This window comes from Sciurus carolinensis, chromosome 8, assembly GCF_902686445.1.
Source record: "Sciurus carolinensis chromosome 8, mSciCar1.2, whole genome shotgun sequence".
NCBI lineage: Eukaryota > Metazoa > Chordata > Mammalia > Rodentia > Sciuridae > Sciurus > Sciurus carolinensis.
The window spans coordinates 19,867,055-19,890,881 of NC_062220.1; the positions used below are offsets into that span (position 1 = coordinate 19,867,055).

The following is a 23,827-nucleotide window of genomic DNA, read 5'->3' on the forward strand; positions in this document are numbered from 1 at the left end:
AGGTCGCATGTGCTGGAAGACGTCCCCATGCCTGCCAACACATCCTTACCTCATTCTCTCATGGATAATGGCATCTGTTACAGAGCTCATTCATTCACCTCTGGGCTAAATTCTTCTTCTCCTCCCCTCTCCCCCTCCCCCGCTCCCCTGCTCCTCCTCCTCCTCCTCCTTCTTCCAGATTTGCTGCTTAGTCTATTTCCAGTATTTATTTGTAGAGCTGTTTTGTGTTATTATTTGTTCTTAATATAGTGAACTTCATACTGTTTTCAGGGATCCATTTTTCAACTCTTTCAAGATATATATTTTTCTTGTCTAAAATCTTGGTAAGTTAAATAGGAAACTGTGGGACTCAAGAACTCATTTCAAAAAGGGAGAGAAAGACACTGCAAGGAGAGTCTGCCTGGATTTCAATACCTGGGAAGTCTAATGACTTACTTGAGGTGACACAGAGCTCAAGGTCGTGGACTACATGGGGAGGATGTTCACACGCCTCAGCCTCCCTAATCAGACTGAGGGCTCTTTGAGGACAGCATCCTGTCTTACCATCTTTGTGACCCTCCTCTCACTCTGTTAAGTGCAGTGCCTGGAGCAGCAAATGCTTTCTATAACATAGATTACAGAAGCCAATTAGCACATGTGACTTTATAAAGAGCAAATAATGACCTTGACCAAGTTAATTTTTTTTTCTGTAATGGAGTCAAACATGGGAACATAAGTGGTACTAGTGGTGACCCAGCCTCATGTTTAGTCACGTCCACCACTGAAACTGAGATATATGTGAGTGTGCATAACTGAGTGATGAGGTAGATGATCTGCCTGAGGGATTGGGGATGTCATTTGCTGTTGCAAACTTTAGGATTGGTCCCTTAACCCAGCTGCATTGTGGCAGGTCTGTGCCCTGAGGAGAGGTGACTGCAGAGGGATGTTGGAGTTGTTTCCACAAGGTATGTGCTGAGTGCAAGTCAAATTTCAGTGTCTAGATGACAAAGGGTAGCAGCAGAGTCATTATTTTCTCCTTGTTTGGTTTCAGAACTCTGGAGGACTTCAAAGAATTCAGGGCCACTTTAATACCTCCAAAGTTCGTATCTCAGGGAACATGTTGGTGCACAGAGGCCAAAAGATACTCTCACGTTGGGGTTTAGGGCAGGGACAGTGGAGGGTCCTCTGCAAGTGACTTCCTGGCAGAGGGGGCCAGGACCACACTAGGGCAGGAGCCAAGTAACAGGAATCATAGAGGAGGCTCATGGCACTTGAGCATATCCTTCATGAGTTTGTGTGAGACAGCCCATGGGGACGCCCAGAAATAATCAGTATGGACCTTTTATAAAATCAGAGGTAAAGTAGTAGTCCTGTATAAATAGGTACCATTAAGAGTAATTTTATTATCACTCATGTAAGAATTTTTATGGTGTTCAGGGGAAGTTTTCCTATATTAAATAAAATTTAACTTGATACAAAACATTACCATCAAAAGTTTCACAAATAAAACAGTTATTAAGAACATCTATAAAAAAGAATTATATTATTAGTAATGTGATTCTATTGATCCCTACAGTCAGATTCTGATTGAGAAGTTACAGCTTGAAGGGTTTTGTATCTTTTAAACATTAAATTTTATTCTGTAATTTGACAAACTAAAATGAATTATAAATACTCAAATGATCATGTACATGCCTGCCATCCAGCCTAAGAAGGAAAACCTTCCAGGTAACTCAGAGCCTCTGTGTGCTCCAGACTAACATTCTCTTCTTTCCTCCTGGATATAACTATTCACCTAAATGCATCTATGCGCCACTGACTGTCTTCAAAGCTAACACTCTGAACTCTTCCTCCCCTTTCTTCCATATGCATCTCTGGTCTCAACCCAGTGGGGTCACCATGAATGTCACCAGAGTTCAAGGATGGACCAGGATGGAAGTGTGCAGTGATACATCATTGCACTTGGTCTTGATATTTCTGTATTTTTCATGGTGGGATGCAGGTTCCCTTAGCACAAGAATAGCAATCAAAAAGAGAGCATTCTTTCCTTACCAAGGCCAAACCTCAAGTCCTAGCCTTGCCTGCCAGTTCTTCCCCTGAAGCACAGCCTGACCTCTAGCTGTACCCACAGTGACAAACTCACACATATTTTCAATCGGCATGTCATAATACTCAGTGTGGATTCCTTTGCCTGACATTTCTTGATGCTCCCCACCCTGACCTGAATAGCTATCCCTTCTTCTTTTGTCTAGTATGCCTTATTCTCTGTCTTTAGTGATTCTTTAAGAACCAGTGGTTTGCTCCAACCCATGATGTCTTCCTAGGTTTGATTTTATTTCCTTGTAATTTGTCATCTTATAGGGAGAGAGCAGGAAGTTTGAGCCCACTCTTGTGTGCATATTTTGAGAATTAATTATGTTGTAACGTATGAACATGTCTCTTGAACTAACTCGCTACAAAGTTACTGTTTTCTATTAAAACTCTTTTGTACCAATTATTTAGGTCTATTCTGTAAGGTTTTCATGGACTATTTTCTTTGCCTAGAGAGCAAAGTTTCTATCTTAAAAGAACTATGCCTTTAACTCCCTTCTGCCCTCCAGCTTGAAACACATCTTTAAAACAATCAAACAGTGCTTGCAAATACTGGGCCTTAAAAACAGTCTCTTGAATGAACAGTTGCCAATGAATGTCTACAAATCCCTGACTCTGGTCTCTATGAAAATTATACTCCTATCTCCTTTACATAATTCTAGGAAAGAAGTGTGTACAGGAAGAATACAATTTTTATACCTAGGAAACTGAATCTATACCATAGTGATATATTTTAGAATTTATATTTGTTGTACATAGATGAAGTTAAACTGTGAAGGGAATTCAATTATCACAGGGGCTCTAGGATAGATTCTATCGCAGGAGAAAGGTCAAATCTTCAAAGAAAACATGTCAGCTCATAAGTCACAGAATTCTTAGTGTGTCTGACTCTTGTTCAAAGTATCTAAATATTTCCACAACCATAAATGTATTTGCTGGTGTCCACTTTATGCATCTGGATATTAAATTTACACATGGCTTTTATAGCTGCAATCATATCCAGCTTGTTTTTTCCAGTGATACCATATAAGGTCTGAAAATATATTGATTTCTCCGTTTGGAAGTGAGACCTGGATTAAGGCATATTGTTTCCTATTGCTATTGCCTACTTTTTGCTTTGAACACTTTAAGTGTTGTGCTTATTGTTTATATTAAAAATGAGGTGTCATTATATAGGGGTTAGGTCCTGTCCTATTTGATAATAATAAACCACATGAATCAGTACATGATCTCTATAGAAATAAATATGGATCCATACACAGAGTCTTTTTTATTCATTATGCTTGTGTGTATATTTTTTCTTTACCAAATATATCATAACCTTTTTTTTTTTTCTAGAAGAGATGTGACCTAATGTCACTTTTGCATCCTATGCAGCCTAGAGTAGTGTTGGGCATAAAGCAGATGTCATTCTCTGTCTGGGCTGATGAAGGACAATAAGGGAGTAGAGAAGCTGTACCAAGAAGATCAGTGACTGGTCCTTCCAAAGGCTTCTACAGCATAACCTTTTCTGATTATTCATAATAGTACAGGATCTAGGCGCTCAGCTGTACAAAGACTGGATTTTGGGAGTTCCGAAGTTGATAGAACTCAGAGATACTGACTGACTACAGAATCAGGAGAGACTGATGTGTTATATCATAATGCCAATAAATTAAGATAGAACGGATGACCTCCTTCTTCAGCATCTGGAGAATTCTAACTCCCCAGCCAGGACATCACCCATTCCCCAGGCAGAATGTCAGGAAGCTGGCTGCATAAAGACTTCTTTGTGAATATGGAGTCAGAGCAAAGGGTTGTGAAATCATCACAAGGAATATTTTACCCAGCCAATCGGAGATATGAGGACACATCTCTCTCAGGGATGGAGGACATCCCATGTCACAAGCCAGAACAAATCCTCAGTTTCAAAGTCTATCTCATTTGGGTGTTTCTAGATGTCCAGTGTCAACCCTGGATTTAGATTTGCCATTCATGCAGACAGCTTCTCCTGGCCTATTTTTTCATGAGATTTGCTAATCTCACAGAGTATAGTTAAATTTCACTTGCTTAAATCTGGGACACTAATGCAACTTGACCCTTATGTATTGAATTTATCAGAAATAGAATTGTAGAATTCTTAGGTGCCTTTATGGTGGCAGCCTCAGGCAGGAGATTAGAAACAAACTAAGAGAAGAAAGATTTTCAGCATTAAGATGCTATTTTACTTTGAAGTTATTGAGCAATAAAATCAAGCCCTTATTAGGATTAAGGCAGGACCTCTTTTGTGCTCATTAATTTATAGTCTAGAAGCAGGCAAGTTTTTAAGGGAAAACATTTAATTAAAAAATCATATTCATTTTTCTTGTTTAAAAGCCAGAAGCCATCTGGAAAACTTTCCAATATAAGACTTTTGAAGACAATAAAGAAAATAAAATAGATGGTACTTTTCAAAAAGTAGCAGACAGTCACTTCAGATTTGAAAGCCAATGATGTGAAATATGAATATGTTGCAAAGTAGAGAGGGCTGGAGTAATTGGAGATTCTCCCAGATATTTTAGAATTCAGAGTCTTTCTAGGATAACTGCAAATTATCTTTCCTTCTGACTCTTCCCTAGTGGATCTAAGAACTAAGAATTAAGTTAAAATTAAGAGATACAATTCTGAGGATATTCTATTGTGCTTCCAGGTCCATGTGTTCTGAGTGTTCCAGATCACTGATTTTATTTTAATTACAACTTTTATGTTAACAAATTAATCAAGGGTATACTTTTATAAGGAAGTAGCTCAGTTTCAAAATATTCCTCCAGCACTTTTATTGACTATTTATAAGAACAAAAGAAAAATTGCTCCATTTTAGTGAAAAAAAAAATTGAAACCCCATACCTTGGTAAAAAGTTTTAGTTTGAATGTATTGCTCTATATATTTTAATTTTTTTTTTTGTCCATCATTCTTCCTAATGCTAGAAAACAATCCACCACTTAAAGTCTAAACTTCAGACCTAACTTGTACCTTAGACACTCTCTATTTCAGAGTTGATAAACACTAGTTTGAGGGTGGCCCCACCCCTTGTCTGCTTCTTCTCATTCTCATGGGATTAAGTGAAGCACTTTACTCTTCCCAACCACACACTTGGTCTTTCATTAGAGAAAGGTTTGATTATACAGCTTGTTACTGCTAAACTCCTGAGGGTTTGGTCAGAACCCTGTAATTTGATGATTACCTGATTGTACAGCACAGATCTGACAGTAAATGAAACTAAGGGCTTGAATACCAGAGCAAATAAGCCAACAAAAGAAAACTGATTCTTCCTTTGTTAATATCATTCGTCCCCATAATAAAACTAAACATAAATGGTCAAAATTCTGTGATGTAAAAGTCCATTCATCCTTAATAATCAGAGAAATGTGTGAGATGAATCTCTTCATATAACTAGAGAAGAAGATAATGGAATCAAGACTCCAATAACTTGAAGACTCAGCTGGGCAATGATAAGACCTTAGAAAAGAGGCCAATGGTGTCAGTACCCAGAAGACTTCATGAAGGCAATTAATAATTCTTCCTCTTCTCAAATAGCTCAGCAAACTTAGCAAAGTTCTGCCTTGATATACAGTTGTGAATGAAGTATTGATGCTTATTCAATGTTGTGTTCTGAACTTTGAGGAAGATGTGGTTTCTGATCTAGCATTGCTTTCTATTTGGGGAGAAAACAGATATGTGGACAAATACAGACATAAAATAAGTGATATATATGAAGAGTGCTGTGTGACAATGTGGGAAATCATTCACTTTGACCAAAGACATCTGGGAAGGATTTTCCCAAAGGGTGACCACTCAGTTAAACATATAAGGTAAGGGAGAGTTCCTCAATTACAAGAGGCTTGGGAATGAGAAATCAGTGATTCCCTCAAAGTCAGAGCACCTCTGCCAACTTAGAAGCAAAACCAGACAAGTAAACTGACCCAAAGCACAGGTCTCTCAGTAGATTGCACAGTCATTCCAATTAGGATAAAGCCATCATTTTAAATTTTTTGAATTTTCTTCTCAATTCTTAACTACAGGGAGAGACAATAAAATGGCTTTCCTTTTTCTAATTTACAGTGGAGGTCCTAAGCCCCTTCCAGAGGTGATGGGCTCTGGGAGGAGTGACAGGTAACATTTTGTAGTATTTTCTCTACATCTTGAGAGCCTGGAATGCTGTAGGTCAGTGAGATGGCAAGGTAGCAGGCTGAGAAGTGCAAGGATTCCTTTGAATGTCGTATGTCACTGAATGAAACCTGCAGCTCTATGTACATAGAAAAGAATCTGATTTAAATGAACCACACAGGTAAAGGGATGGCATAGGCCTCCCCCTGTACATTTTTTTATGGTCTTTTTCCATATCTCACTTCATTTCTCATCCACCCTAGGCAACATTGTCTCTGTTTCATAGATGAGGAAGCCCAGATCTGCTGGATGTTTATCAGGGTCCTTTCTTTTATCCTGATCTAACAGGTATTTTCTTTAGTCGGAGTTAGAGATCATTGATTGAGTTTTTACTCATACACTGAAAGCTGAGCATGGCATGATGCAGAGAACAAAGCCCTAGAGTTGGAGTCAACGACAAAGTTACCAGATTCTACTTTGCCACTGACTGTCTGCTCTTGGGCATGTAGCTTTGTAAACTTGAGTTCAATGATTTGGATGTTCGACCCCCTTTCAGAGAATATAAGAGAGAGAATATTAATTTCTTTTTTTCCTGCTCAGGGGCACTTGATCACTGAGACACATCCCCAGCTCTATTTTGTATTTTATTTAGAGTCAGGGTCTTACTGAGTTGCTTAGTACCTTGCTTTTGCTGAGGCTGGCTTTGAACTCCCTAACCTCCTGCCTCAGCCTCCCGAGCCACTGGGATTACAGGCATGTGCCAACACACCAGATGGAGAATATTAATTTCTGACCACATAACCCAACAAGACACCAAAAATCAGACTCCTAGCAATAATTCTGGCCTTCAGACAGAGATTTTGGGGAAAACTGACCTCTTTCTAAAGGGTATGCCTTGTTAGTTCAGTTTTACCATAGTGCAGACAGATGTCACAATGCTAAAATTTATATTCATGTGCCCATGATGTGAAGCACTGAGGGACTAAAGGATTTGAGAATTTCTATCCTGCCTCAGTCTTGAATTTTATAAAAACTCCAATCCGCTCAGTTCAGAATCCACCGAGCACCCATTAGCAATGATGATCCTTGTGTCATTGGATACACCATGAGGAGGCTGGCTCAAGGAAAACCCATATAATGCAAAGTTTAGTTTTCATGGTGAGGTAGAAAGAATTAAGGGTTATTAAAGGAGATAACAGCAAGAAGGGCATCTGGCGTCAACTCTTTCTGCATCAGAGTGTCTATCCAATACGCCTAAACGGTAGTTTCTTTCTCATCTTCTTCATTACGGAAGGAGAAATGATAAGGGAATATTAGATTGCCCAAATGGATCATCACTTAAAAGGAAAAAAAAAATCAAGATTTATACAATAGTCTTGATTAGAGAAACAGAAGAATTGTTTAAGGAAGGAGTGGGCAGAGGTACATACATATCCACCATAGTTGCCAACAGTGCCTTGGGAAAGATGCAGTGCCATTATACCCGAGGATGCTTCTTGTCTTCGCATCAGCATGATAACCCACCATCTGTTACTGCCCATCCCTGTGCTCCCTTCCTCCTCAGTTATTTTCCATATTAATCTCTTGAGTTCCCCAGAAAAACCTGCCAACAGTGCAAGGTTTTCTGTGGGAATCCAAAATGGGTTGACTGCTGTTATTCTAAGCAGGCTCAGTAGAGCTACTAGTGCCAGAAATAAAGAACTCTTTCATGACCTAATTGCTGGAGCCAGCTCTGGGAGTTATCTAGCGTTCATTTGGAGAGCCCCAAGAAATATGCAAAATTCCCACAGGACAATAAGACCCAGTTAGCCTTAGGAAAATTAAAAGTCAAGTCAAAACAAAACACACTGAGCGCTCTTCTGGAAACTGTCAGTTTGATTCCTAAGTGGCACAGGAAAATGGAAGCCAGTGAAGATGTGACATGGAATAGTCCATGTCACCCACAATGGAAAATGTGAATGGTGGAAGAATTTCCTATTCTAAACAATATGGGGTTTAAAATACACTCTCTGGAGACTCCTGAATGCACAGGCTTATAGCCGCTATTTATAGTGGCAGATGTGTACTTTACCAAGATTTTTATTCCAACAAAGGAACTGTATGTGATGTAAGGAGTTATTAAAATGGAAAATAAACCCTCACATTTTTAACTTAGTTGATTGGTACCAATCTCAAATGTAATGTCAGAGCTCACTAATCTAGACTAAAGGGAAGGAAGGCCAGTATAAATTATGCCATATTTTAAAAGAAATTCTGCCTTGAAAAATGTTCAAGTATACCTGGCAACTTTCACCAGGACAGCAAAACATCAGATGCTTGTTTAGGAAAGTAAAGGAATAAAAATGACTTATGATTAGGAAATTAGCTTTTAAATGTAAGTAAATGTTTCTAAAGTTATTTAAAATGTCTCGAAAAGTTGTAATCTCTGGTGTTTAAAAACCAAGGCATGGAATGTAGCTTACATATTTAACATGCTAATCAAATCCTTTATTTATAAATAGTTCAAAGCTGTACTTTACTACAGTCCCTGAATAAACGATGAAAAATTCAGATACAGAGAAGCCTGAGTTAATGCTGATTTACAATAGTCTAAAAACCTGACTTTCCAACTACTGATGAATGTTGATTATTACATAGCAAACTAGTGAAAAGAACTGATTTTGTTCACAAAGTATGCTTATGACTCCTCTTTAGCCTTATCCACGGATGCGTGAGAATTCACATTTACAGCTTCTACGTCAAGCACGCTTCTGTTTCATGCCCAGTAGTACTTTCTGGTAACACCAGTAAGGACTTTTGGGATAACAAAGGTCAAGAACTTCCCCAAAAGACTTCAAAGCAATCGAGATAGATTTCCCTTGGTGAAGATTCTGGAATACTCTGTAATCATTCCTGTCTGCCATTTCCACCTGACCAAATGACAGCAGTAAAAGCAGACCTCTCATACCTGCTGATCAATGAGAAAACCTGAGGCAGAAGAGACAGACTTAACAGAAATATCTGAGAGCCTTTATCACATTGTTACTCTGTGGATAAGGCTGTTTTGTTCCCAGTACTGTATACATCTCTCAGGTTCCCAGCTATAGACTCCTTTGGTCCTGTGTGTTTAGAAAGGCAAAGTTCTTGCCTTCTCAGGGAAAAAGGTCTCTCATTAACCCCTTTACCTGAGGTGTCTGGAAAGAATCTTTAGAATGCCCCAGGCATGGGACCCTGGAAATGAACAAATAAACAAACTATCATCTAATTTCATATTACTTCATTCAGAATATTGTTTTAAAATAAATCAATTATTCAGGACACGAGCAATTGCTGTGAATGGAAAGGTCAAGGGAAGGGACTGGACAGGGATGTGCAGGACCTTAAAGGAATCAAAAATGTGTTAGATCTCAGCGGAGTGGTATGTTATAATGATTTAGGACTTCTATTTGTATATTGCCTCATATCGTCTTTCATGTGTCAACTTTATCAGAGTTAAAATGAATAAATTCAGTCATGTGCAATAAAATGTTTCAAAGTCATTTTGTAAAAATTAAGCACATACATGTCTTTATATTACCAGCGTAGTATCTGTATACAGTAATGTTGCTGAGAAGCTTTGGGTTGCTGCTTTAATAGTTTTGAAACAACTGATCATGCACTATGAAAAAGAAATTATAGTTTCACAAGGCAAAAAAGATATTTAAAATATATGATAAATCACATATTTTCTAGATGGATATATGATGGAGATAAAGGCCTATATGTTAGGTAACAGACTCTCTTGTGTTTTTGTCTCGATTTCAAACCAGTAAGAAAAATAAAAAACACTCTTAAGAATAAGGAGGTATATTTCTTTTCAGGGTGGAGACCTCCATATTCATGATTCTCTCATCATTTTTAAGGTGGTTGCTAAAACAGACTTGAATAAGAGTAGAGACTAGATATGAGGCTATATAATGACCTGGGGACTGTGCCTTGTTCAATGACACCCCAAAAGGTAGCCGTCATGAAGCCCAGTTCCCTGGGAGATGACCTCCGAGAGGGCTTTTCTGATAGCTCCTTCCACATTGTGTCCTCCAGGCCATAGAAGACCACCAACAGGTAACACTGACTGAGTGCCAACCATGTTTCAGAAACTATATATAACACGTGCTTTATGATACCTTGGAAGGAAGACTGCTAGGATGGCCCTTTTTCAGATGAACACAGGGGGTTAGAGAATCTGAGTGGAATCACTCTTGGTAACCCAGCTGGGATTCAAACCTAAGTCTGAGTGACTCTAGATTCTATTCTTGGAAGGCACAAGTCTGGGTCCCACTCCAGGTCTCCCCCATCCTTTCCAAAGACAGTAGCAATGAAAGCGAAATATGAATTCCTCCGAAAGGAATCAATTCAGTTCTCATTTTTTCTTAATATTTAGGAAGAAAAATCCTTTGCTGAGTTTGAATTGCCAAAATGAAATTGGTAAGGACAGAGAAAGCTGACATAATAACTTAGTTCCATAATTAAGCTTTGTTTAAAGAAATCATGCCAAGATGACATATATCAAATAAAAGACTTTCAAAATTGGTGAAAAATAGGGTTCTAGTTGCAAAGTCACCATTTTTTCTCTTCTCACACCAGAAGCAAAGTCCAAGCCCCAGTTTTCAACTATTCTTATTCTGCTCCCCACTTGCTGTTCTTTTTTCTTTTAATTTACTCATCAAAATCTGATCTAATTTTCTATTATTTAGACATAGTACACATAAGCTGTTTTAAAATGAAAAAAATGTTCTATTTAGGCAGTAATACACTGCCTAAATAATTTCCCCAAAGTATGATCCTTATGCCTAAGAACTAGCCATTGGCATTTTGTATAGACAGCAAAATCAGCTCTTAAGCAGGGGTCTACACCCTGCAAGCAGACCTTGCCTTAATTTAGCTGGGTGGCCTTGGAGGGGTCAACCTTGCTGGGCCTAGTGTCTTCCCGGACAAAGTGAAGCTTCTCGAATTCATTAGATCAAGGATTCTTGGCCCTGATTTCATGGGCCTTGGGAGGTCCATGATGCCACTGAATTTACTGTTGTATTTTCTGTTTGCACCTGGGCATTTTTCTTGGCGAAGGGGCCATACCTTTCATCAGAGCTTCCAGGTAAGGAAGGTTTGGTCCAAAAATGCCCAAGTAGCATTCCACGGCAGGAGATGATGCATAAGGTCAGTGATAGCCGTAAGCTTTTCTGAGGGTTGATGTGACTGAGTCCTCAGCCTGTCCTTACAGTGAATACAAGCCTACTAAGAAAACTCCAGGGAAAATCAAAAGCTGCCCTGCCAACAGCCATCTTTGGCTTGAGGAAGAAAACTCTATCTCCTCTGTTTCTATTTTTCTGTGAAATGGGAATAACACGGAAGATTTTATTTATTTATTTATTTATTTAGGGTAAAGAAAACAATGACTGTGTCTACACATGTAAGCAATTTACCTGAATAAGCATAACGAATAGTTCAACTGGCTCAGCGCTCTTCATTCAGTCTGTTGCCACACAACTGCTGTGAATGATTTTTCCTTGTCTTAGGACGTTATTTTACCATTGTAGAGATGATGGACCCTCAGCCAAGACAATCAGTTGAGACATGAAAAATTCCATTGCTCGACTGCCATAGTGGAAAGGTTTTGAGACTTTGGACAGGCAGGCAGAACTGGGTTGCACTCCCTGCTATATGAAGTTGGAATGTTATTTGAACTTCCAGACCCATGGATTCCTCAGCTGTAAACTGGGGATAATAACATCCGGGTCATAGGGTTGTTGTGACAATTAAATGAGATAATACATATAGAGTACATCACCTAGAACCTAGCATGTCATTTATGTTAAAGAAATGCCAGTTTCTTTTCTTCCAAATATTAGATGAAATATTTGGCAGATGTTCTTTTTCCCATTTGAGAACAATTTTTGCTAAATAGATTGAATTTTTAAAGTGAAATTCTGAGTGATATTTTAGATATTATATATAAATATATAAATATTATAAATAAAATATATAGATATTATAAATAAATATGTATAATATTAATTTATTTATAGTTATATTTAATATATTCACTATCTAGGATATTTGATTCAAAATAAAGTATATCTCATTAATGAATTTGAAAATTAACATGTCTACAGTGTGTGATTGTATTTGCATGTAATGGTTGTATTTGTGTGATAAACTTAGAGGTAGCCAGTCAGAAGATTTAATTCTTTCCCAACATCAACAGAAACATCAAGTGCCAAGATCACTATAGGAAAGAAGCTTCGCAGTAAGGATACAGTAAATTATAATGGCTGAGCTGGCAGAGACTTCAAATTCAAATTCAGTAACAATTTTATTTTGTATGGAAGGTCTACTAAAACATCGATGTGATTTTAATAACAATGCTTAACCTTCATTGATCATATACTATGTGCCAGTCACTGTGTGGATCTATGTAGATCAACTAGCTTCATCTTAACAATGACTCTGTGAGACAAAAACAATTATCCTTATATTTGCAGGTAAATAAATAGAAACGAGAGGTTTAAATAATCTGTCAAAATAACACAAATAATAGTTGTCACAGCCAGGATTTGAATGCAGGTCTGTCAGACTTCATCGCCCTCACACCTAACTACCATATCATTCTGCCCTTCCCCCAGGGGTAGAGGATTGGTGAGTTATAAAGGTCACATGTAGAAACTGTACAGAAAAATTTACCACTGTTTTAAGTATATTGACTTAGAGCTGGGCGTGGTGGCACACACCTGTATCTCAGCAGCTTGGGAGGCTGAGGCAGGAGGATCTCAAGTTCAAAGCCAGCTTCAGCAAAAGTGAGGCGCTAAGCAACTCAGTGAGACCCTGTCTCTAAATAAAATACAAAATCGGGCTGCGGCTGTGGTTCAGTGGTCAAGTGCCCAAGTTCAATTCCTGGTACCAAAAAAAAAAAAAAAGGTATATTGACTTAAAGATATGCCACATCTTTTTTCAGCTGAGAATGAAGTTATGGGTCAGCATGGAGGTTCCTAAGAACCAAGATTTTTAATTGTTTTATATTAAAATTTGAGGCATAATCAGGGAATAAGTGCCACTTTGGGTAGAGACTGAGCTTCTGACGTTTCACTGACCACCACAGAGGAATTATTACGCTACTGAAAATTGGTATAGGCAGGTCAAATTGGCAGAGGTAATAAACAGTTAATTTAGAGTGAAAAAAAAAAAAAAAGATCTGGAGAAGGAGGATATGCATGAGTGTATGTGTTTTATTCTTATGTGGCTGGACACAAAGATTGCTTTGGTGGAAATGATCTACCTCACCTGTGCTCCTACATTCGAGTTGTAATGATCCTAAACAGTATCAGATATGAAAACTTGACAGAAATCTTTTAAAGTCTCTTTTAAGCTAGTTACTCGAGAAATTAAAAAGCTAATTTTCTTTTAATTCAAAGTAAAGAAAATTAGATCATGAACGCCAAACCTCCCCTGGAGTGATCGATTTTCCAAAGGCACTAAATGGAAGTTTTGAGCAAATCCAGCTACTTTAAAGATTTAGACAGTTTCAAAGGAATATTTTATTAAACTTCCCAATGGAAAATCATATTGTGATGATAAAATAACAAAAAATTTGAAAATATTTTTATTTGAAAACTTCAAGGTCCTGTTGTCAGCATTTTGAACAAGTGTTTTGGGTGTGCCTGTGTGTTGTATAATCGTTGATTGCCATGTTATTGAATCTCATAAAAAATGTGTCAGGGACACAGTTCTGGAAGAGGATTTCATGGACCCAACGGATTTTAAAAAATTGCTTGTTTCTCTAGGGCAGTAAAAATATTTACTTTTAAACGTCTAATCATCAGGACATTTCAGAAGCCCATAAAAATGTATGAATGATGACAAGAACAGAAGTGTTTCCATTCCCTTTATTTAGGCACTGGGCCTCTGAATCTGATAACACAACAATAGGAGCCTTTCTTCTGATCAGAAAGAGGAGCTGGTCTTGGGTGTGGAAGGGATGTAATGAGTTCAGGCCCTGAAAAGGGAGAGAGCGCTGCTCGCGGTGAAAGCCAGGCCAAGAATGTCCACTGCAGATTTCCTCGTGGATAAAAACATCACTGCAGGGTTCTCGGAAGAGACACCAAAGCTCAAAATCCCTTTGGCCAAATTCAAAAGAACAGCTCCACTTGAACTGGCGCTACCTCTTCTGGCAGAGACAACACAATCCTGCCTCAGGCCTTGTGACCTGTCACGCCCACTCTTTACTCTTTACTCAATAGCAAATTCTAGCCTTTTGTCGTGCCCAGTGTTCTTCTGAGATGTACAAAATATAAAATCACTTTCGTGTTTTTTAATATGCTTTTCTCTTTTTGTATTGCAGAAAATTAAATTAGGTAATAATAATTAGCGATGTTTACTGGTATTGAGTGTTAATTAAATGATTAGGGCGGGCTATGTTAATACTTTCATGTATTATCAATTTCTATCCCCGCAAGAACCCAATGAAGTTGATACTTTTGCCCATTTTTCACAGGAGGAAACAGAAGTTTTGAAAAAAACTGGATAATATGAATGGTTAGGCAGCTTATAACAGCAGATCTGGGATTTGAAACCACAGCTGCCCATGACTACAGCCCATGCCCTAGCTGCTAAGCTATATGTCCCTGACCGTTACACCTCCTGGTGGCCCTTCGCTCATAGAGAATGTATGCCTATTCTGACATATGTATTGCTGGTGCTATTATTGGTCCATATTTACCAGATACATGTGAAAGACCTAGTGCTTTTTATACTCGAATGGAAAGAAAGCTGAATGATCCCTTGGAAAATGTCTTCCCTTTTCTTCCCAGATGTATGTATTCTCTGATGATACAAACACATGTGCATACATAACCCAGAGGAGATTGTCCAGGAGTATATGTAGGAAGAGATACGGAGACCAAAGAATCGAGTGTGGGTGAAGATGGGCAGAGACCCCGGGAAATTACATGAGGGTGCACTGAGGAACATGGAGATGAAGGCAGCGTGAGGGGGGATGGAGATAAAAGAGAAACAGAAGGGAAAGAAGAATACATCTATGGAATTTTTTGTTCTCACAAGACTGGTGGAAAACAAATGTGGCAAAACTAAAATTTTATTTGTTTATTCGTTCTAACAATAACTGATGGAAAAATAGATGCATTTGAGATGTGTACAAATAATGACATGCTAGAAACACTGCATTAAGGATTTTCACTGATGACCTTCTTCCTATTGAAGTATTTTTACTTCCTTTTTGGTTAAGATTACTCTAAAGATACTAATCCACCTAGGATGTGAGCTTCCTCATTATTGACACCTGGCCTCAGTGTAGGATCTTGCACTTTGTAGATATTCAATATATATATATATATATTTGATAACTGAATGAAGTACTTTCTTTTTATCAAATCTAGTGACCTCATCTCAAAAACCTACAGTGTGGAGACCAAAGGACAAGGATATCATGACCAGCATAAAAGTTGCACAGGCTCAGGAACAAGACTGAGGGAAAGCATATTTTCAGTTAACTAAGTTTGCAGTCTAGGTTTGTGGAAAAGCCAGATGATTTGACAGGGACTGGGCCGCAACCCTAAGAGTGAGGTATGGCAGAGTCTTGGGGCAGCCACGGTGCAATAAGTAAACACCAGCCCCACATGAAAACCAGCATGTGCTAAGGGTACATGTGCAGTTAGTTTTTTAAAATGATATTTTAAAGCTCTATTTCTGAAGAATAAAATGTCTAAGAATCTGGTCTATTTTAATGTGTGGTTATGACATCTGGTGAGAAGAAGTTATTTATCATTGCAAAGTAGAACAGCACTTACTAATCAAGCTCAATGGCAACAAATTAAAACAACAAGGTATTTCATTGGGAAAGCCTCTGTGGGCAAGGAACGTCAATGGACTGTTCCTTCTCTGTGGGGACCTTTCCCCCACAGGAATGCAGGAACACAGAATGCAAAGGTAGAAGTCATCTTTACTGTGTGAACCAGTATCAGGGTACTGATTATATCTGGAGTAATAAAAATATAGTTTCTTGATCTCTATGCAGGCTTTGTGTAGGCTGGAAAGCATGAAGCAAGTTCTTCCCACCCCATCATTCTCTCAGTCTGTCCTCAGAGCCGCGAATGCAGAGCTCAGAGCTTGGAGCAAAACACATGCCCAATAAGAATGGGTTGAGAATGAATGCATGGACCTGAGTTTTGGAACCATTTATTTTGGCTAATATACTCCACTGCCATTCCTGGTCTGGGACAAGTGCTTTCTTTTTGGTCCCTATATCCAATGAAAAGTTAGGTCTTTTCCAGTCTGGCACTCGGTATACTGCATAGAGTCACAGAATTATTTTTTTGTATGGAAAACCGTCATTGCTCATTCACCTTAAAATAAAGTAATATAAGATCATCACCAAAAAAAGAGATGATACTAGAAGCAAAGGAAAATTAAAAATGACCACCACTTCCCTTGAGGAAACACCCACTTCTGTGACAGGAGGAAGCCAAGGTCTAGACCTAAAGGAAGGAGGACTTGCCCAGGGTCCCACTTGCCCTTTGTCCTCAAATCAGAATCATGATGTGAGACAACCCTGGACTTCTGGTTCTGGCCGTCTGTTTCCTGTACACACCCTGCACTTTCCCATGGAAGTTGGCTGGACCCTAGGCCTGACCTGTGCTGCTCGCATGAACGATGCAGCTTTACAGAAGCCTGAAAGGTGAATGTGGACTTACAAGAATAACAGAACTGAAGGTTCACCTTGAAACCCGAAAAGGTAAGCTTAGTACAAACATAAGGAAGTCCTTTATTTTTCTCGTTTATAAAGAAATGAAAAAAAGGAGAGGGGGAGGGAAAGGGAGAAGGAGAGAGAAAGAAGAAAACAAATGGAAAATGATATACTAAAAGAAGTAATGCAGACAGAAATATAAGCAACAAAGGTTAGGATAAATCTGTATAGATTTATTTTAGGTTATTAACAGTACCTAAGTTTTACTTTTAAGACTGACATCAAGAGAAGACAAATCCTTACACACACACATAAACACACACACACAATTTAAAAAACAAAAATAAAACCAAAAAGCCAGAAGAAACCAGTGGAGTAGCTATGTGGTCAATTCTTCAGCAAAGTCCCAAGTCTGAAAAAATCTGATGTATTCAGTGTAATCACAACAAGTTGGTTCTGTCTTTCCTCTCACAATGATTCGCTCACCCCCTACTGATGTAGAAAACAAAGAAGCTGAAGAAACCACTCTGATGATCCAACAGGGTGCCTCCCAGCCATGTCCTCCCTCCTGAGTCCTTCGGCCCCTGCACCCTGGCCTGGTCCATCATTCCCTAGCATGCACCAAGATACATAGAGGCAAAAACTAAGTCTTTTTATTTATCAGCATTATTTTCCACACCCCTAGAACAGACACTGAAACCTGGTTGGTGATTAATAAACATTGGTTCCATCAGGTCAGGATATTTTACAGACTGTCAGAAGAACCTGAGCAAAATAACAGAGACCTGGAAGGAATAAGAGAGGTGCCGCACCCGGATGCTGCCCATCCGTCTTGAGGTCCACTCAACCTGGGGCCTCGTGCCCTCCCTGGTCCTCCCCCATCTCCCTGGTGCTTTGTCTCTGTTGATGGTTTTCATTTTGTCTTTAGGACATTTCACTTTTTGTGTACTTGCTTTCTTGGGATATCACTTCAGCTTTTATACCACCACCAACACTATATGGAGTTTGTCCAAATTTCTTTTTCTAAGAAGAATTTCTCTTCCTTTCTGAATGAAGATTGAAATTCCCTATCTCCAAGTATCTGGAGGATATCTTCATTTGGATACAGCTAACCTGAAATTAAACATTATTCCTCTGGCCACCCAGAATGGAATCCTTCCCGGTTTACCTGGTTAGGACGGTGAGAGAACCTCCTTCCAGGTCCTCAGACTGACAGTTTCTGGAATTGCCTTTGAGTTTTCTCCTCTCATAAAAGAGTGTTAATTGTCCCTCTCACACATGACCTCTGTCCATTCCTATAGTCACTGTCCTGATTCAGGTTCTCATGACCTTAAGTTCAATACTAATCCTACCAGGCACTGGTATCTCCATATTCTAGTAGATAACTTTTTCCAACATACTTGAACCACACGTAACTACCTTGTTAGGTCTCTTTCTATTCCTTTTCTATGAAATAGAAACACTGAGGCTGTGCAAAACCAATCCTTGTTCCTCCAGCATTCGACAGATTGCTTGTACTAGGATTCCTATTTCCCCTCTGAGCTTCTGTGGTGTCAATTTCTCACCTAGACAGCCTTCCTTTCACTCTTCATCACTATCAAGACCTCATGGTTTGCTACTTCCAACAAGCTTTTTCTGACTAGTTGTGTCAAAGGATAATGACTACCTTTCCCTCTCTTGGTATTCTATTGCTATATTGTTTATTACTTGTTTAACTAGTGATAATGGTTAATAATGACAATAACAATAGCTACCATTTAGGGGCACTATCTGCCAGGTACTGGGCAAGGCCACTTATGAGGTTCAGTAATCTTTCTGACAACCATACAAGCTACATAAATATTGTGCCTATTGTATAAGTAAAAGCTTAAAGAGGTCACTTGCTGACAGTGACTGGGTTAAGTGGCAGAAGCTAGGGTTTTGTCCTACAGAGCACAGGTTCTATCTATGGTGCCACGTGAATATGCACACACATTCCATGATTGGCAGCCAACGCTGTCCAAGTTAATCCAAGGTAGAAATTTTATCTTCTTTTTCATTCTTCATATAAATAAGGCCTTCAATACTTTTTGCTGCAGGTATAAGTTCAGTTTCCTACTACAGGATCATGAGGAGATCATCTTGCCGCCATCTTTTCATCTATGCACTGGGGACATTGGGAGGCAAAACTGGCTTGAATTTAAGAGTATTGTTTAACAGTTTTCTCCCTGTGAATGCCCGAACTATCAAAAGAACATCTGATTTAAGCCACAGTAAATGCCACTGTCTTTTGCTCTGAGGCCAAAAATGTTAAAATATACATTTCTGTCCAGTATGTCATAAGCCAATACTTTATTCCCCCAACCTGCTGTCCAAGTCACCAGTACAGCAGGTTGAGGGAACTTCCAACTACACCCACAGTCTCCATGGTAATGCAGTCCACTGGTTGTTAACATTTACCACACAGATTAACTGACTTGGATGCTTTTCTAATAAGAAAAAGAATTGTCACAAGACACATCTGGAGCTTTTTTGTCTCTACTTTTTTGGACAAAAGATTCCATTTCCAATATTCAATATTTGGCATTTTTTTCCCCTGTCATCTCAATATCAGCAGTACTTTTAAAACCTCTATTCACACATTGTCTTTGTCATTCAAAATTTTCCTATGAAAAGCACTGATTAAACACAACTATTTGACTCTTCGCCAAGATTTTTCTTGATCCTTGTTTGCTTTCCTTTTTTTAAATGCAAAATTTAGTCTTAACAGTTAGAAAAATGTGATGTAGCTACTTCTGCAAACAGTTTGGTGTGCAATATCACCACATTTGTCCCTTCAGAGGGAACAGTCTCTCAGGTCTGAAACCAACATTGTGGAAAATGAAGTACAAGCATTTGTCAATCTGGATCTCTACCTTTCTGCTTCCAGCCGCATCTCCTCCCTCTTTTGCCTCCTGAGTTCTCTGCGACGTTCAAAATCATCCATGGTGGGGTTTCAGTTTTAGGGAGCCCAGATGAGGTCTGGATCTAAAAGGAAAGAGGCAAAGTCAGTATCATGGATGAGTCAGACCAGTTCTTCCTGGGCATTGCTTAAATCCTCCCTCCAGTTTTTCATTTTTTCTTTACTCCTAAGAAAAATACCTTAGAAGACTGATAATGTCTGGCTAGTGATATATTTCTGACTCCCCAGCTAAGTGGAAGCCACTTTCATTCCTGAAACTATGAGAGACAAATAAGTAAGATCTCAAGATTATATTAAAAATGATAATGATAAAAGACCTGAGGAGACAGAGAGGTTTTAAAGACTTGAAATACTGGTAGAATAACTTGAGAGCTACTGCACGATTTTGTTCTTGGTAATTTGCTGAATTCCAGACCAAAGTTGTGGAAAAGTGAACAAAGAAAAACCAAAAAGTGTGTGTGGGTGTGTGTGTGGCTGGGTGTGGGTGGGTAAGTAGCAAGAAAAGAAATACGTAGGCACTAAGATAAGTAAAAGATATGGCATTTAGACAACATCTGCATATTCTTAAAGTATTAGCATGGGGACTTTAATAAAGACTGCAGCAATCAGTGCTGAAAATAAACAACACAAAGCAGCATTTTTAAAAGCAGTCAAGTTGTGACCACACTGTTTTCAGAGCTCAAAAATCCCGGCTCTTTCTACAGCTGTAATGCAACCGTTTCACCCTCTCGTACCTCCTCCGTGATGGCTTTAAGACCAGAAAAGGTTCTCTTTCCAAAGTTCTTCAAATGAGGAGCCCGCTTCCCCTGCGTTTCTGCGCCATGGAGTCAAGTCTTCCAGAATTCCCCTGCAGCCCCCAAACCCAAAATGACTACCAGGAAAGGGGAAGCGGGCTCTTTTTGTCCTTGCTTTGTTTACAGAGCTGTCAGTGGTTAGTTAAACTCGGCCTGGAATCTGGCATTTAAAGCCTGCTTCAAGATCATTTCCTGTGTGGAGCGGAGGTCTCCGCTTCCTCTGCAATCCTAGGCTCTCTGCTGCACCCTCATCACAAAAATATCTTCCAGCCCCTACTGTGCACATGAGATGAGCCACTTGCTCTCTGTAAGCAAATCAGGTGCTGGAAAAGCCCAAAACCATCACCTGATAGCTTCCTTCTTTGAAGGAGCAAAAAGTAAAACTTAGATTTTAAAGCCAAGTTGCAGAAACTTTCTTAAGTAAATTGTCAAATCCTTTTATTTTCAAGATGTATTTTTTCCCTCTCTTAAAAATTCCCCCACAAATACAGAAATGAAACTTCGGCCAAAAAAAAAAAAAAAAAAAACCCATACAATGTTTGATATCCCCCCTCTTTTCTTATCCTCAAGGGTATTATTTCAGTTGCTTTAGAAATCTTTAGAAATTCAAATTATTTGGGGTTTTAAGGTTTGAATTTGTTTTTCTCTCTTGCTCTGACCAAGAGAACTTCCTAAGACTTGCTGATGAGGAAGACGACAACCAGTTTTTCTTTTTCATCAACCATAAATGCATTTCTCTATACTTTCTAGTCTTATCTCCCCATAATTATTAGGATGGAAAAAAAAGTGACTCGAGGTCCTCTACAAGGTTGCCTGAGAGTCTTTCTCCCCTGGCGTGAGCTCCCGTTCCAACCACCTGCTGATGTGTGAGGCAGTCCTGTGGATTGTGGGACCAAATTGGGGGTACAAATGCTGGCTGGACCCAGTGAGGGAGCCGGTTCATCTCTTTTCTTCTTTCAATAGTTTTTTGTTGCCTAGAAATAACCTCTTGAATAATGATAGTGAGAGCAAACAGAAATGGGAGGAGAAGTCTGTAGACAGCAAACTATTTCACCTTCCTTGAGTTACCCAGGTAGCTTGGGGAGCATCCTGCCTCCTCAAGGTAGCTTCCCGCCGGGATCCATCTGCACCTCTATTGGAGGTGCTAAGAAACAGGCCATCCCAGGAGGCCCGGATGCACTTGGTTTGCAGAGGCAGGTGATACCCCACAGACCTCAAAGACAAGTGCAACTGACCATCCTCATGTGGTCACTTGGGCTGACCATCCTTGCTGGCTCTCTACCCACGTGAGTTCCTTTCCTTCTACCCGTTCTCTCCTCCTACTCCTTGCCTATTAGAGCTTCCTTGGGCACTTTTTGTTCTTTTCCAACCAGAGAAAATCTCCCTATCATTGGAACGTAGCTCAGTATGCAGGTGGGGGCACCGAGAAGGGAGAAAAAGAGAGGAGGAAACTGGTGTTTCCTGCAGTGCTATAGACAGAGCCTTTCTGGCTTATGCTTGGTGGATATTGGGTGGTTTTAAGTGAGGGAGAAGAGAGAGCAAAAGCACATCTGTGCACCGTGTGGTGTGACTTCTGGTGTGTGTGTGTGTGTGTGTGTAGTAGGAGGGACAGAAGGTGGATGTGTATGAAATGGGTCTTGGCTGGTCTGGGACGCTGGGGCTGGAGGTTTCCCTTCAGCCACACGCTCTTCCATCACAGAGCTTCTGGGAAGGTCTCTTGCACTGTGCCTGTGTACCAGGAGCCATGTCTGGGTAGAACTGTGATTTTTAAATTTTCCCTTCTCTTTTGGGCACAGCAGCTTCCATGTCCCCAGCCGGTAATCCCTCATTTCCTCCCCTGCCCCCACTCAGTGCTGAATTCTTTCCAGCCACATTGGTTAGGAAACAAAAACTCTTAAGCAGTGAAGTGAAGGAATGCCAAGACAGGGAAATTCTGAAAACCACGAAGCTCTCATGCATCACAAACGGACAGAGCAGCATGAAAGAGAAAGGTAGGCCCAAGGAGGTATCCATCCATGTATGTGACAGGTGACATCTCGAAACATTTTGCAAAATTCAGGATGTGTGTGGGGAGTTGTAGTTATGCTACTAAAAGAACTCTGAGGTAGCTCTTTTTGTAAAGTGAAAAAAAAAAAAAAACACCTTTCCGAAGGCAGATAAACCATTGCCTACCAATGTCATTTGTTTGTCCAATATGGTTTCTCATGTGTTGGATTTTCTTTCAACGGGACACTGCTGTGATAGTTAAGGGATATGTCACTGTTACAGATTTCAAATCACTTAGCACACTGCACTTCCTTTTGGTAAAGATTCCACAAATTTTTTTTTTTTTTTTTTTTTTTTCGGTACTGGGGATCGAACTCAGGGCCTTGTGCTTGTGAGGCAAAGCACTCTACCAGCTGAGCTATCTCCCCAGCCCTCCACAAATTCTTGAAGCTCAGGTGAAATCAAGATGTGACAAGAAGCATGTCCCCGTGTAGCACCAGCATCGAGGGCTTCCTGAAACTTCACCTCTTCTCTTTCCTTTTCTACCCCTTTTCAATGGTAGAATATTGCCAGATGTGGTGGTGCACCCTTTAATCCCACTGGCTAAGGAGGCTGAGGCAGGAGGATCGCAGGTTCAAATCCAGCCTCAACAACTTAGTAAGCCTCTGTCTCAGAATTAAAAAAATTAAAAAAGGATTGGGGATGTGGCTTAATGGTTACAAATCCCTGGGGTCAATCCCTGGTACAAAAAAAAAAAAAAAAAAGTGGAATATTTATTGGTATTTCTTATGCTTTGTTTATATTTTATTTCCTTTTCTTTCTCTTACACTCCTTTTTCTTCTCCAACTTCCTCCCTGTGTTGAGAATTAAAGTGTACTTATTTATTACATCTAACTCAATTCTTTTCTTTAAAATATTAAATTTAATTTCAGATATATGTCTTTAAACCAAGAAATACTCTAAGATGTTTTATATTTACAAAGTTGTTTCCTCCTTTATGGGCTTGTGACCCTCTGTAAATATATGTGGGCTGGGGGTGACCCTGGGGATTTGGGGACATTGCCAATATTGGCCTTAGAATGGCAAGAATAAAATTTGTGTCAGGGACACTGAATAAGTTAATGCAGCCTCCAAAAGTAACTAACACTCGCTGAGTGTGCCCTGAGTATGTACTCTGGGATGGACCATCTTTTAAACGT

At 39.4% G+C, this 23,827-nt stretch overlaps 1 protein-coding gene across 7 annotated transcripts in view; it reads right to left on the reverse strand.

The window, feature by feature from the left end:
- Cald1 (caldesmon 1) overlaps positions 1 to 23,827 on the reverse strand; it is a 202,572-nt gene that overhangs the window by 72,903 nt on the left and 105,842 nt on the right. For 6 of the 7 annotated variants that reach the window (XM_047560465.1, XM_047560467.1, XM_047560464.1 and 3 more), the window contains exon 3: positions 19,802 to 19,913. In XM_047560465.1, coding sequence (XP_047416421.1) covers positions 19,802 to 19,872 — 71 coding nt within the window. In that variant the 5' untranslated portion in view covers positions 19,873 to 19,913. Of the gene's footprint in view, positions 1 to 19,801; positions 19,914 to 20,582; positions 20,711 to 23,827 lie in introns of those variants that run through there. The other variant, XM_047560466.1, reaches the window with a different exon arrangement.